The sequence below is a fragment of the Anomaloglossus baeobatrachus genome, chromosome 1, assembly GCF_048569485.1.
Source record: "Anomaloglossus baeobatrachus isolate aAnoBae1 chromosome 1, aAnoBae1.hap1, whole genome shotgun sequence".
NCBI classification, from domain to species: domain Eukaryota; kingdom Metazoa; phylum Chordata; class Amphibia; order Anura; family Aromobatidae; genus Anomaloglossus; species Anomaloglossus baeobatrachus.
In genome coordinates this window covers 945,384,287-945,400,084 of record NC_134353.1, presented here as the reverse complement: position 1 = coordinate 945,400,084, position 15,798 = coordinate 945,384,287, and the positions used below count along the sequence as shown (strand labels likewise).

At 49.5% G+C, this 15,798-nt stretch overlaps 1 protein-coding gene across 2 annotated transcripts in view; it reads right to left on the bottom strand.

The window, feature by feature from the left end:
* PLCXD3 (phosphatidylinositol specific phospholipase C X domain containing 3) overlaps positions 1-15,798 on the bottom strand; it is a 142,331-nt gene that overhangs the window by 81,251 nt on the left and 45,282 nt on the right. For both annotated transcript variants that reach the window (XM_075343707.1, XM_075343699.1), the window contains exon 2: positions 7,035-7,743. In XM_075343707.1, the coding sequence (XP_075199822.1) occupies positions 7,035-7,743 (709 nt within the window). The remainder of the gene's footprint in view (positions 1-7,034; positions 7,744-15,798) is intronic.

Below are 15,798 nucleotides of genomic sequence, written 5' to 3'. Positions count from 1 at the left end.
CCCTGTGGATACATAAGGCTCAGCTCTTCCTTAGATACGTGATACAGTGTGGATACATGAGGCTCAGCTCTTCCTTAGATACGTGATACAGTGTGGATACATGAGGCTCAGCTCTTCCTTAGATACGTGATACACTGTGGATACATGAGGCTCAGCTCTTCCGTACATACGTGATACAATGTGGATACATGAGGCTCAGCTCTTCCTTAGATACGTGATACAGTGTGGATACATGAGGCTCAGCTCTTCCTTAGATACGTGATACAGTGTGGATACATGAGGCCCGGTATCTGGTGTGACAGGTCTTTAGCCGGCATCTGCAGTAAGTGATGCTGATGCCACATGTCGCCTCCATTATGTTGTGTTGAGAATATCCCGGTAATGGTCGGCGTTCGCGGTGACAGCTCCGCTGCAAATATCACGTCTGTTGTCAGCAAATTTCTGCTCATGAATTATGGAATTCTGAGGAATGAAAAAAAAATCCTGTTGTTTCCATGACCACCAAGAAGACTGAAAATCTGTAATTCTGCTGCCATCGTGGTGAGTGGAGGCCGGCCGGGGCCCGCGGAGATGCAGGGTTATCTCTTACCTTCCTATGTGTTCAGTCATTAACGCTCCGTAATTCCCTTTATTTTCCCGCGTTCCCCGGCTGATATCACGGAAAGTAGATTGTTACCGCTGAACACATATCAGAACCCGCCGCGGTGACGGGCGCCATCTCTACAACAAATATCAAATTACAAAAACCAACCACAAAAAGGAAAATACCAATTATCACATAACCTCATTACTAAATGTAAACAGGCAAATCTGCCCGAACCAGGCCCCGGAAAGATTGAGGAGAACCCGTCCCTGAGAGGAAGCACGGGAGGAGACACGAGGCTCAGTCTCTACAATGTTCATGCACGAGGCTCAGCACTTCCTTACATCCAGGACGCAGTGTGGATACATGAGGCTCAGCTCTTCCTTAGATACGTGATACAATATGGATATGTGGCGCCCCTGAAGCTTCAGTTGCCACAGAGGTACTGCATCTCAGCCAGAGGTGTAGTATCCCATTCCTGGGTAAGGAGGGGGGTCACCAACCGGTTCACACAAAACACAAAGACTCTCACTCAGCACCACCTCATCAGACCATGGTAAGAGCCTAGTGACAGTCCGAGGTCAAGCTGGGGGTGGAGTCTAGTTAGTGGGAGCAGACTGTAGAAAGTTGGCAAGTCGGGAAGGAGCAGTGGAGGGGAGAAGACCTGTGGTCTGGAGCTGCTGCAGCTCGGCCCAGGCGCATGACAGAAAGGGTCCTAGAGCCCATGGGTAGCAATCATACTCCTGTGGCCTCGTTCCACATACAACGTACCGGAGTGGAGGGACTTGGCCGCAGAAGGGGTCCGGCCCCTCAACTAGTGGAGAACTTCAAGCCTGAGCTAGCTAACTGGAGGCTGAGGTTCCTGCAAGTACCGAAGCCAAATCCACACACAACCAGTGAAAAGGTGACCACATAGGGCCAAGGGATAGAGCTTGAAGCCACCCGAGAGGGTCCATGGACAATGGCTCGGGGCTGTGTGTGTGTGTAGGTGCGGGACCGGCGGGAGAGGTCAGCGCAGGAAGATGACCAGGAAAGGAACACAGAAGGGTGTACCGGTTTGTCCCACCGAACTATCCGGGATCGGCTGGAGCCCATCACAGCAGGACCCGGCACTCGAAAGGCAGAATTTGTCTGGACGTGGTAACCTGGAACTCTGAACTGTGAGTAAAGACCTTGTGACTGCATCCCTGTGTCGTCCGGTTATTCCCTGCGCCCCGCCATTACAGACTACTACTCCCTATAGCCCTGGGGCTCAGCTCTACCTGTAGAGAGCTATTCCATTTCTGCTACGTCACCACCGACCCCAGGGACAACTAAACAGCAGCGGCGGCACCTATCTGGCCGTGTACCACAGGTGGCGTCACAACATCTCCCCTGTAAATATTACCCCACAACCACCATCTTTATTGAGTGGCACCGCCGGGGTCACGGAATCGGGCCTCTGCCACCGAAGCATCCCAGAACCGCGGCCTGGTAACGAGTCACCCCCAGGCCCCGGTGCGGGCGTGTCAGATACATGAGGCTCAGTCTCTTCCTTAGATACATCATACAATGTGGATACTCAAGGCTCAGCTCTTCCTTAGATATGTGATACAATGTGGATACATAAGGCTCAGCTCTTCTTTAGATACTTGATACAATGTTGTCACGCTTCCCGGCTCTCCTGCCATGCTCCCCGGCTCCTCTGCCATGCTCCCCGGCTCCCCTGCCTTGCTCACCGGCTCCCCTGCCACGCTTCCCCGCTCTCAGGTCACGCTCCGCCGCTCCCGTGCCAGACTTCCCGGTCCCCCGCTCTACAGCCTTCATGCCCCATCACCTGCGGTCCCCAGGCAGCCCGGTCCCCGCTCCTGGCGCCCATCGGCAACGCTGAGCCAGCCCGGCACTCCTGCCTCCTGTGCACCACTCCCTGCTCTGGCTTCTGGCACCCGGGCCTCGCGCATGTGCATTAGGGTGCGCGCGCGGTCATTGACCCTCTCTTAAAGGGCCAGTGTCCTCCAACAGGATATTGAAGAATCAGGTACAGGGTATATAGGGGGATCCTTCCAAGTGGGCGGGGCCTGTTCTTCGTGTTTGCTAAGCTAGGAGTCAGGTCTCCCTGTGTCTTGTGCCATACTTACCTATCTCTCTTGTAGAGTCGCTCCTGTCACGCCAACCGGTCCTGATGATTCCCGAACCTCGAACGGTGACTGCCTGCCATCCCGTCAGTCCCTACCATCTCCGATCCCCGGATCCGTGTGGTGACCCACCTCCTCGCTCCGCTGGTTCTGGACTCTGCCTAACATCATCTCGGCCTCCGAACCTGAGCTCCGTCACCCGGACTACCTTCAGAGACTCCGTGGTCCCAGGGACTTCTTCACTCCGCTCCTCTGAACGGACTGTCCTGCTACCCGTAGTGCTCCGGCTACCGGCACCTTGCCCTCGGTGAGGTGTTCAGCCCAGTGGATCCACCTCCTGGGCCTACCCATCCTCCTGGTCCTAACAAATGTGGATACATGAGGCTCAGCTCTTCCTTAGATATGTGATACAATGTGGATACATAAGGCTCAGCTCTTCCTTAGATACTTGATACAATGTGGATACATGAGGCTCAGCTCTTCCTTAAGCCCACTTTACACGTTGCAATTAGTTGTACAATCGCATTTGCGATGTGACACGCCCAGGTTGCATACGGGACCTTATGAGATTGCACGTAGGTCGTTCATTTGCTGTCACACGAGCGTTAGTAGTCTATGTTAAATTGATCAATTTTGTGTGCGATCCTTTAGATCATGTGTTCTGTGACGTATGCTTTGGGCACCCTTTTTTTTTTTTTTTTTTTTTATTTATTGACTTGCCAAGCGTGTGTAATGTGTAGGGATGCGTTTTTACTATGTCATCTGCCATTCAGCTCTGCTACATGGCCGCTGACAGCAGACACAGACAGCTATGTAGCAGAGCTGAACGGCAGATGACAGCAGACACAGACAGCCATGTAGCAGAGCTGAATGGCAGATGACAGCAGACACAGACAGCTATGTAGCAGAGCTGAACGGCAGATGACAGCAGACACAGACAGCCGTGTAGCAGAGCTGAATGGCAGATGACAGCAGACACAGACAGCTATGTAGCAGAGCTGAACGGCAGATGATAGCAGACACAGACAGAGCCGCACTGTCAGAATGAACTCGGGTGAACTTCACCCGACTTCACGGTCATGCTGCGGCTCTGTCTGTGTCGCGCCCTGATTAGCGGTCACCTGTGAAGGACTCACCGGTGACCGCTAATCTCCTAAGTGACTGAAGTTAGCAGCCCTCTCTCATACTCACCAATCCCCGATCCCCGGCACTGCACGGCGTTCACACTGCTGCGGCGGCTTTTACTGTTTTGAAAAAGCCGGCCGCCCATTAAACAATCTCGTATTCCCTGCTTTCCCCGCCCACAGGCGCCTATGATTGGTTGCAGTGACACACGCCCCCACGCTGAGTGACAGGTGTCACACTGCACCCAATCACAGCAGCCGGTGGGCGTGTCTATACTGTGTAGTGAAATAAATAATTAAATAATTAAAAAAAACGGCGTGCGGTCCCCCCCCAATTTTAAAACCAGCCAGATAAAGCCATACGGCTGAAGGCTGGTATTCTCAGGATGGGGAGCTCCACGTTATGGGGAGCCCCCCAGCCTAACAATATCAGCCAACAGCCGCCCAGTATTGCCGCATACATTATATGTGACAGTTCTGGGACTGTACCCGGCTCTTCCCGATTTACCCTGGTGCGTTGGCAAATCGGGGTAATAAGGAGTTATTGGCAGCCCATAGCTGCCAATAAGTCCTAGATTAATCATGTCAGGCGTCTCCACGAGATACCTTCCATGATTAATCTGTAAGTGACAGTAAAAAAACACACACACCCGAACAATCCTTTATTATAAATAAAAAACACAAACAAATTCCCTGGTTCACCACTTTAATCAGCCCCAAAAAGCCCTCCATGTCCGGCGTAATCCAGGATGCTCCAGCGTCGCTTCCAGCTCTGCTGCATGGAGGTGACCGGAGCTGCAGCAGACACAGCCGCTCCGGTCACCTCCACGCAGGTAATGAAGACAGCCGCGCGATCAGCTGAGCTGTCACTGAGGTTACCCGCTGTCACTGGATCCAGCGGTGGATGCAGCGGTGGCCGCGGGTAACCTCAGTGACAGCAGCTGATCGCACGGCTGTCTTCATTTGCTGTGTGGAGGTGACCGGAGCGGCTGTGTCTTCTGCTGCTCCGGTCACCTCCATGCAGCAGCGCTGGAAGCGACGCTGGACCATCCTGGATTACGCCGGACATGGAGGGCTTTTTGGGGCTGATTAAATTGGTAATGAGGGTATATGTTTGTGTTTTTTATTTCTAATAAAGGATTTTTCGGGTGTGTGTTTATTTACTGTAATTTACAGATTAATCATGGAGGGCGTCTCATAGACGCCTGACATGATTAATCTAGGACTTATTGGCAGCTATGGGCTGCCAATAACTCCTTATTACCCCGATTTGCCAACGCACCAGGGTAAATCGGGAAGAGCCGGGTACAGTCCCAGAACTGTCGCATCTAATGTATGTGGCAATTCTGGGCGGCTGTTGGCTGATATTGTTAGGCTGGGGGGCTCCCCATAACGTGGAGCTCCCCATCCTGAGAATACCAGCCTTCAGCCGTACGGCTTTATCTGGCTGGTTTTAAAATTGGGGGGGAACCGCACGCCGTTTTTTTTAATTATTTAATTATTTATTTCACTACACAGTATAGACACGCCCACCGGCTGCTGTGATTGGGTGCAGTGTGACACCTGTCACTCAGAGTGGGGGCGTGTCTCACTGTAACTAATCATAGGCGCCGGTGGGCGGGGAAAGCAGGGAATACGAGATTGTTTAATGGGCGGCCGGCTTTTTCAAAACAGTAAAAGCCGCCGGAGCAGTGTGAACGCCGTGCAGTGCCGGGGATCGGGGATCGGTGAGTATATGAGAGAGGGGGATAGACTGACATGGACAGAGAGTGAGGGACAGAGATAGTGACCGACTGACAGAGATTAGTGACTGACAGACATTGTGAGGCGCTTCAGAACGCAGCTTTTCAGCTGCGCTCTGAAGCGGACCTTTTTGAAGCTGCGGTGCAGAGCGCACACCTGCGCACATAGCATCAGACACCAAAATCGTATGAGGGATGTCACACGTTACAATTGACTAGGTTCGTGCAACAAAACGCTCAATTCTAGAGAATGATACGATGTGTTTGCGATCAACGGTTTTGCGTTCAATCCTGATCGCACGTAGATGTCACACGCAGATACCTCACTAACGATGCCGGATGTGCGTCACTTACAACTTGACCCCAACGACGGATTGTGAGATATATTGAAGCGTGTGTAGCGGGCTTAAGATATGTGATACAATGTGGATACATGAGGCTCAGCTATTCCTTAGATACGTGATACAATGTGGATACATGAGGCTCAGCTCTTCCTTAGATACATGATACAATGTGGATACATGAGGATCAGCTCTTCCTTAGATACGTGATACAATGTGGATACATGAGGCTCAGCTCTTCCTTAGATACATGATACAATGTGGATACATGAGGCTCAGCTATTCCTTAGATACATGATACAATGTGGATACATGAGGCTCAGCTCTTCCTTAGATATGTGACACAATGTGGATACATGAGGCTCAGCAGTTCCTTAAATGCCCATAGGTGGTCAATATTAATAAATGGGGGCCATAAAGGGAGATATTATTAATTTAAGGGGACCACATATGGAGACATTATTGCTATATGGTAAGTCACATAGGACATAATTTATGGGGGACATGTAGGGGGACAATATAAGTAAAGAGAGCCATAAAGAGGCACATTATGAAGTTATGGGAGACAAATAGGGGAACATTATTACTACATGGGGGCTACATAGAACATTATTATTATTATTATTATTATTATTATATGGGACATTATAAATTTATGGGGGCCAAATATTGTTAAATATGTAAAAATACAAAAAATTAATGGAAAATTGGTCAAAAGTCAACAAAATGTAAGTAGCAATGTTGTTTAATTTCCGCAGACACGGAGTATCAGTGACATATCATGGGGACCTCAGCCGGGATTGAATTGTGGGCCAAGAACTATGGCTTGTGCAAAATTTCACCCTTTTGTGAAATGATCCAGGGCAAAACTGCACTACGTGCCTTGGTGTAGATCGCACTTGGGGATGACAAAACTCTCATTATAGCGCAGTGAGCTTTGTCATCTCAGTTCCTGCCTATGCAGAGTGCAGCAGCCTATAACAAACTCATATAGTCACAGGTTGGGTTTACCCGCGCGTTTCGCGGTGGTTTTCAAAAAAGTAGAGCAAAAACAATGCAGTTTTTTGAACAGTAACACAGACAATGACTTGTGATTTCCTTGGGTGTTCAGATGGTACAAGGTCTCTTACCGTTCGGTGATGGTCTCTCGCAGGCCGCTGGTTACTCCTTTCACCACAGTACTAGCTTTTGGCGTTAATACCACTTGAGATATAAAAAAGGAGCCTTTCTTTCTGCGTTCGGTAATGGATGACTGTAGGAACTGAATTAATTTTTCTGTGTCTGTGGTGTTGGCCCAAGGAGCCGGCATCATTTGCCCGGGCCAGAGGAAAGGAACCTCGAGGGCTACGGGGCTGTGGTAGAAAACTAAGATCTGGTAATTCCTTTCCCAAAGATACTGGAGACTTATTTCCTGGGCAAATACAGCTGGACAAGTCTTGTTCCCAAATATGTCCTTCAGCATTTGCACCAACATTTCGTGATGGGATTTCTGCATGCCATAAAAATGGTTGAAGTCTAAAAACACCACCTCCTTCTTGTGACTGGAGAGAAAGGCGTTGATCTCTTCCAGTCCTTCATTCACTTTGGCACTAAATAATCCATGAGCGAAATACAACTCGTTATCGGGGTCTCTGGGTTTAGTGGAAATCCGGAGATCAAAATACCTTACCCCGGCCTCCATCTGGCTCGTGAAGTTCATGGTTTGAGTAGCCAACCACTTTCTCATCAACTTTTTGGCAACTGTACCAAAAACGGAGACAAAGTTCTGGACAGTTTCCGGCTGTTCTGGTCCAACTGGAGATGATTCATCGATGTAGAAGCTGAAGGAATCGTGCGATCCTACAAGACAAAGAAACAGTAAATCAGTGTAAATGGTCGATAACGGAAGCCATGATTCAACGACGGATCTGTTTTCTGAAGGACCCAAATAGACCATGATGAAATCTATTGAGCTTAATTGTTTTTTTTTTAATGATGTGGCTGGAAACAAATGTACTGTAGAAAAAAATACTGGAAAATGTAACGCTCACCACCAGGGAGCACAGGTACACAGGGATGGTGTAGCGTTCCTACGTGTAGTCAGGAGCTTGCCCACCACGGGTCACTAGTGCCAAGGCAGGGACAGTCTGCAGAGAAGGCGATCAAGCCAAGTGTCAGAAGGCGGGAGGTCATGTCAGTACAGAGGAGCAAGAGAAGCCGATGGTCGGTAAGCCAAGAAGTACCGTGAGGTACAGAAGGGGAGCAGAGCCATGGTCAAAGAACAAGTTAGGGTCGTAAGCAGAGAAGTAGCATCAGGTACAGAAGGGGAGCAGAGTCGTGGTCAAAGAACAAGCCAAGGTCGGAAGTCGAGAAGTAGCGTCAGATACAGAAGGGGAGCAGAGTCGTGGTCAAAGAACAAGCCAGGGTCAAAAGCAGAGTAGTGTCAGGTACAGAATGGAAGCAGAGCCGTGGTCAGAGAACAAGCCTGGGTCAGAAGCCAAGAGGACACAGAGGTACAAAGGAGAGAGCGGGGTCACAAATCATAGACCAGAGCCATAAGTGAATCATGACAGAAACTTTTCCTATTTGCCAGTCCACGATATATCCCATAAAGTATCTACAACTAAAGCTGATTTCAAAAAGCTGAGAAGTGGAGATTTAGGGGCAGCCATGCTTGCACAAAGCTCTTTCAGGGTCAGGGATCAGGGTCATCATTTGCCATAAGTGTGATCTCTACTCCTTGGAACTTTTGTCACAGTCTCTGGATATGCCACAACTACTTAAAGGCATTATCCCACAAACAAAGTAAAATTTTCATTAATAAAGCTTGGTATACTAATAAGATCTACAATGAGATGGTTAAAAAAAAGTTCCTGTGCTGAGATAATCTTATAAATGTAATAAGTGTCTCGGACCATGCAGGAACACGGCCTCAACATGCAACAGCAGAAGTCACTTATGATAAGTGAGTATACAGACATCACAGCAGGGGCTCACAGTTGCTGCTTTCTGAGGTAACACATTTCCCCTACTTGTTTTATCACAGGAACACAGAGTTTTGCTCAAAACTTGCTGATTGTCATGGCAGCGTCACACGCTGTTCACACTGCAGATTCTGACACTCCACTTTATGGTGTCTCTGCATTTTCTTAGTTAAACAGCTGTTGATCAGCTGTGCGCTCATGAATGGTCAGGCTAGCAAGAATATTTGCAGCCTGCTGGTTATCTTTTGGATCACATGTGGCTGGAAACCTATCACATTTATTCCCCACCTTTCTAAGATGGTGGTATCTGTCTTCCCATGCACACTATAGTTTACTGCTGTGTTGGTCTGTGTGCTGTTGTGTCCCAGTCCTGCTGGTTAATATATTGCATGGTGCTTACAGTTATTGTGTACTTCTCCCATCATCTTGTTGTTTTTGCTCTGCTCTTATTTTCCTCCTTACCTCTTATTGTCTTATAGCTTTGTGTGAGCGTGCTGTGAGATAGACTTTTGGTTTCCCGTTTGTCTATCTCTGTTGGATTTTGTCATGAATCAGTTTGGACACTACTGTGGCAGAGTTGTATTTGTCACCTGGTCCTGCAGTCGGTGTTTCCCAGTGCTCGGCTGGTCGATGGAGCCTATCCTGCCGTGCCTCGTTCCTGTGATCACGCCGCTTTATCAGGGTGTCTCCATCGGTGAGGCACCAGTTATAGCCCTGCTCTGCAGTGTTCATCTCTGGTCCCTGTAAGTGTTCTTGATTCTGCCCGCTACCTCATCTGACCTTCCTGACCTCACTCCTCCCCGTCCTGCCTGACCTCCCTGACTTCAGTCCTCCCCGTTCCGTTTTTGTCTTACCTTCCGGTCTTCCCCTCCTGCTCCCTGTTTGTTGTTCCGTCCCTGCACCCCCCTCTTTCAGCTTGCTCTCCCGGTTTCGGACCTCTGGCTCGCTCCTGACCCTGACACCGCCAACTCCCTTGAACTACATAACCTCCTGGCCCTGACCTTGCTTGTACGACTTCTCTTAGTAATCTATCTGTGATTACTCCTGTGACACCTTGTGGTTCCATAGCCCTGTTACTCACTCCAGTGTTGTGCCTCCCCCTAGTGGTGACTTCACAGTTTTATCCCACTCCTGTCCCAGCCCTCCTTTGGGATAGGGAGGAAGGGGGTATAAGATCACGGCTGGTCAGAAGCAGGGTCAGGAAGGTGGCTCAGACACCCTCACCTCCAGAGGTAACACTGAGATAAGGGATAGCTAGAGCACCCGCTAGTTTGAGGGCCAGTGTAGGAGCCCCGACTCCTGTTCTCCCCTATCATCATGACAAAGTGTTTCTGCTACATCTCCTGCCCACTGAACGTATTATAAAACAAGTCAGTGATGTCGGATCTCCAACGGGCACTGAGCTCATATGTTCCTGATTTGATTTATGATCAGCTCAGAAATCTGGAGAAACACTCGCTCCTGTTATAAAACAGGCAGGGAAATGTGTTACCACAGAAAGACGAAACTGTGAGCCCCTGCTGTGTCGCTTGTATACTCACTTATCACTTATGCTTCCTCCTCTTCCCAGGAGATATGGTATGTGCCCACCATGTTGCTGCAAATAACACAGAACATAGCAGGGGCACATTTAAGGGACTGTTTCAGCACAGGAACATTTTTTTAACAGAACTAATTGTGGAACTTATTATTGCAACATCTTTTAATTAAAATGTACTTTTATCGTGGGAAAACCCCTTTAATTGAATAGAGAAGTATCCCAAGATTTGCTAACCCTGGAGGTACAAGTCCTCTGGATGGTGGCCGCTCTCATTGGATCTTAGGAAAACACATATCTACCCTGCAATTTGCTGAGTCTGCAAAAAAAAATTCTTCATGGCATCACAAAGAGGATGATTTTAGAACAAGGAACTGATGGCCATACACCCCTTTTATTAATATATCACTATTAGCAAAAATGGTCCAAAAATATTCCATGAAAATCTGAGTACTAACGTCAGCTGAGATTGGGAATGCGTTGTGTTACTATTCCTCTGTGCAGAGCATCTTGCACTAGGAGATGCTTTGCTGTGTTTTCCTGGGCTGGCAGGTTGATTGACAGCACAGGCTTCCATGCTGGTTCTCGGAAGTGTGTTCCATCTTCTAGGTAATTGCTCTGCTTCTTTACTGAGCATGTTCCCACAGAACCTCGCCAGTCGTACATTCTGGTTCTGTAGTTGTGCTGTTGGCCTGTGTTCCTGCACGAATTCTGATCTTTGTGTCTCGACCCCGGACTGTTGTTTGATTCCTGTCTGCCCACTCCTTGTTCCTGTCGCGACCTCCTGGCTTTTGACCTCAGACCGTTATCTGACCACATCTCAGTTTACTGCCTGAATATACTATGTGCCTTCCTGGAATTCAGACCCCGGATTGTGACCTGACTACGCCTCTGTGAACTCCCTGTATCCATACGTGTCCTTGTGTTACCAGACCCCGACTTTCCTGACTACTCTTACCTGTAAGTAGTGACTTCCATTACACGATGTCTGACTGATGTCAGCATATCCCGTTGTTCATGCATGCCTTAATGGTACGTGCTTTATCAGCAGCTGCCTGACACTAGCTGTGATACACCTCATTACTACTTCTTTGCTCCAAGCTTTCGGGTTTTGCGGATACATTTGTAACAGTAATGATATAACGCCATTTTAGTTCTCTAAAAGTTGCACTTTTCTTTGGCGGTGTTAGTGCGCAGAATTATTTTTTGTACTTTTCATTGTTAGTGTGGAGTTGCAGAGTATCACTTATCTTCCCTCTGACTAATGATCTGTCAGTGCACGGAGAACAACACGGTATCCCAGCTCAGTAATCAGCAGCGGTGACAATGACATCCCCACCTCCACCTGCCGCAGAACATGTAAAGCTGGTGTCACACTAAAGCCGGAGAATGGGGCGACCTGCTGGGACGACATTTACTCAGCACTTGTAAACCTCTCCATGCTTTACAATGGGTGATCATTACCGGGAAGGTGACATGAATCAAGCTGTGTAATGTGTGACTGTCAGATGCAGCAGCTTTGTCTTCGCATCGTCTCCATTATACCATCCTCGTCTAATTGTTCCATTCCAGAACAACTTTTGGCGCTCGCACAAACATGCTGCTTTCACGGAAATTCAATGCAAATCATTTAAAGGATTTGTCCACTTTTGCATTCAAATGCTCTAATGCAATTAAAAGGAAATTTTGTGTATACAGCACCTATGCAAACCCATGTGCTGTCATGGTTGCAGATGACCACCAAGAGTCTGCAAATCTCTTGGACCCCATAGAAAACATCCAAAACCTCACAGAAATCAGAGGTTCTCAGGAGGCTTCTTGAGCACTGGTGTCTCAAGGAGGCATGGATTGTGCCTTAGGGCAGGGGTGGGGAACCTCCGGCCAGCGATGACCTTTCCTACGACCCCCGGACAGATTCCCAGAGACCGCAGTGCTCAGGCACCAGCCATGTCTTGCTGGCTGCTGGCCTTTTAAATCCCGCACACAATACAATCCCATCAAACTGGAAGGAGCCCATACATTCTAGCCTCAACCATGCACATACTGTGAGGTTTATGAACCCCAGCCTCCCCAGTCATGTCTATGCTCCCCAGCGATGTATATTCCTCCCAGCGCTCCCCTGTGATGTTTATGCCCCCGGCGACTCCTGTGATGTATATGCCCCCAGCGTTTCCTGTGATGTATATGCCCCCAGCAACTCCTGTGATGTATATGCCCCCAGCGACTCCAGTGATGTATATGCCCTCAGCGTCTCCTGTAATGTATATGCCCCCTGCGTCTCCTGAGATGTATATGCCCCTAGCGTCTCCTGAGATGTATATGCCCCCAGCAACTCCTGTGATGTATATGCCCCCAGCGACTCCTGTGATGTATATGCCCCCAGCAACTCCTGTGATGTATATGCCCCCAGCGACTCCAGTGATGTATATGCCCCCAGCGTCTCCTGTAATGTATATGCCCCCTGCGTCTCCTGAGAAGTATATGCCCCTAGCGTCTCCTGAGATGTATATGCCCCTAGCGTCTCCTGAGATGTATATGCCCCCAGCGTCTCCTGTGATGTATATGCCCTCAGCAGTCCCAGCCTATGCAAACCTAGTAAAGCAGTTGTGAGAAGCAATAAGATCAATACCTCCTAATATCACAGCCGCACCAAAAACAAGAACAACCAGCCACCACAGTGAGTTAATTGTTTGACTAAATATAGTAGGGTAATTTGCAAGTTGATAATTTTGTGCAGCCCCCGAATGATGGTACAAATTTTCAAAAAAGGTTCCCCACCCCTGCCTTAGGGGGTGTACAAAAAAGAGTGTGAATGGGGAGGGTCTCTACAAGGCATGTGGCTTTGCAAAACTATCCAGCTGCCTGACATCTCACAGGGATAAGGATGGAAGTGAGAAGAAAAAGAGTAACTTATTGTAACGCTTGCGGGGTTAGTGGACCCTCTGGACTACAGGGGGACCCAGGTGTGATGGTGTTGTATGATGGGTTGTGTATGTTCATATTTTAGGAGTGGTGCTCCGTTCATTCTGTGTAACCCTTGTGTGACGCCCTGGACTATCAGGTCGTCACAGGGTATTGCACAATCTGCCCTTCTGTGCAATATCCACCTCCTTCTTGGTTTAGTGTCCCCAACTATATGGTGTTGCCTACATCAGCTAATAAAATCCTAGGAACACTCTGCACCACACCCACCAGACACACCAGTGGACGGCCTGAGTGGAATAGGGTCGCCCACTTGGGGGGTTGGTTAAGGGGAGGTCAGGAGTGTCAGGAGTAAGTCAGTGAAGTGTAGGAAGTGAAGGAGAGAGGAGGTCAGGAGCCGGGCTCCTTGGAAGCAACTAGGTAGCGACGTTGATCTGGGCCTGGTAGAAGCTGGACCCCCGGTTGCAGGGGATCGAGGCAAGGGGCACGGAACTGTCGAGGAGGAAAGCCTTGTACCATCATCGGGCTGGGACCAGGGTACGACGGGGTATGTGGACCCTAAGTCAGGGAGTAGCTTCAGGCAACCTGACAATTTACCCGATGAGATTGCAGCCTTCAAGATCCACTCTCCACCCACTCCAAAATTGGGGTACTAGCGCAACGAGGGGGATAGGACTTTCCACAAAAACGGTCCAGGAAATCCCAAGGGTGAACCCTAAGAGAAAGCTCCCTCAGTTAGCCACACTGGGGAGAGGGACCCGACTAGTTCTATACTACCGGGACCAACAAAGAAGTGAACTCAGTGCCAGGAGGAAGGTCACAGATCACCAGGCATCACTATCGGGGATGGGACCCGAACTAGCTCCCATCAGCGGCAGCGGTGTCCAGAACTTTGGTTTATCCAGTTGTCGGTGTCAGTTTTTTGGACTGAGTGAGTATGCAAGTGGTCCCTGCGCTTCCCACGGCACTTCCCCAACACCATCACTGAGTCCCAGGGCATCCCCCCTACCCGTGGAGGGTTCTAACATCCGGCTGCCCAATTCCATCACCCGGGGTACTCCCAACTGCAGCGGTGGTACTCCACATTACCACACACCACAGGTGGCGTCACGAACTCTAAGCACAATACCCTGTAAATACCCCCTACATTTGAGTGTCCGCACGACCCTCGGGTCCGGACACCCCTCGAGCCACCATGGATCTGGATCCGAGCAGCCCAGCTGCTGACACGGGGGCGGCACACTTGTCTTGTCTTCAGGTTAATTAACTAACTTAGCTCCCTTACTATTTGACTGCCATTTGTTGAACTCCTGAGGACATTGCCTGACTCTATACATTACCCTGCAGCTCTCCAAATACTGGTAATCACGCCCTGTAGTGGCTCTGTCTCTAGGTCTGGGGGCCTGAGAGTCATCCAACCTGTCTGCTGACCCTGGGATATAGAGATTCTGGCTGAGAAGGACAAGGGAGAAGGAGTAAGATTTATCCTCTGTTGGAGAAGCTGAGGCTGCGCCCCGCACCCCAGAGAGACTTTGAGAAACCCCGATTTCCCTGGAAAAGGACTGCTGGAGGAGTGTGACTCATTCCTGGGACATTTATCACATTACTGGACTATTTTACCCTCCATGTGGTGGATTATTTTATGGACCTTCAGATTTGCATGGAACATAGGTTCTTTGGATTGTTCATTTATCTCTTGCTCTGTTGATTGTGTGATATCGGATAAGGACCCTGTGACATCATGCTTCCTCTTTAGTGGAAGGGGCTTAACTAAAGGCCCAGTCACACTAAACAACTTACCAGCGATCCCAACAACGATCAAACCTGATAGGGATCGCTGGTAAGTTGCTAGGAGGTTGCTGGTGAGATGTCACACTGCGACGCTCCAGCGATCCCACCAGCAACCTGACCTGGCAGGGATCGCTGGAGCGTCGCTACACGAGTTGCTGGTGAGCTCACCAGCAACCAGTGTCCCAGCCCCCAGCCAGCAGCGCCGCGTGGAAGATGCTGCGCTTGGTAACTAAGGTAAATATCGGGTAACCAACCCGATATTTACCTTGGTTACCAGTGCACGCAGCTACACGTGCAAAGAGCAGGGAGCAGCGCACACCGTTTAGCGCTGGCTCCCTGCTCTCCTAGTTACAGCACACATTGGGTTAATTACCCGATGTGTGCTGCAGCTACATGTGCACAGAGCAGGAGCCGGCACTGACAGGGAGAGCGGCGGAGGCTGGTAACAAAGGTAAATATCGGGTAACCAAGGACAGGGCTTCTTGGTTACCCGATGTTTACATTGGTTACCAGCCTCCGCAGAAGCCGGCTCCTGCTGCCTGCACATTCAGTTGTTGCTGTCTCGCTGTCACACACAGCGATCTGTGCTTCACAGCGGGACAGCAACAACTAAAAAATGGCCCAGGACATTCAGCAACAACCAACGACCTCACAGCAGGGGCCAGGTTGTTGCTGGATGTC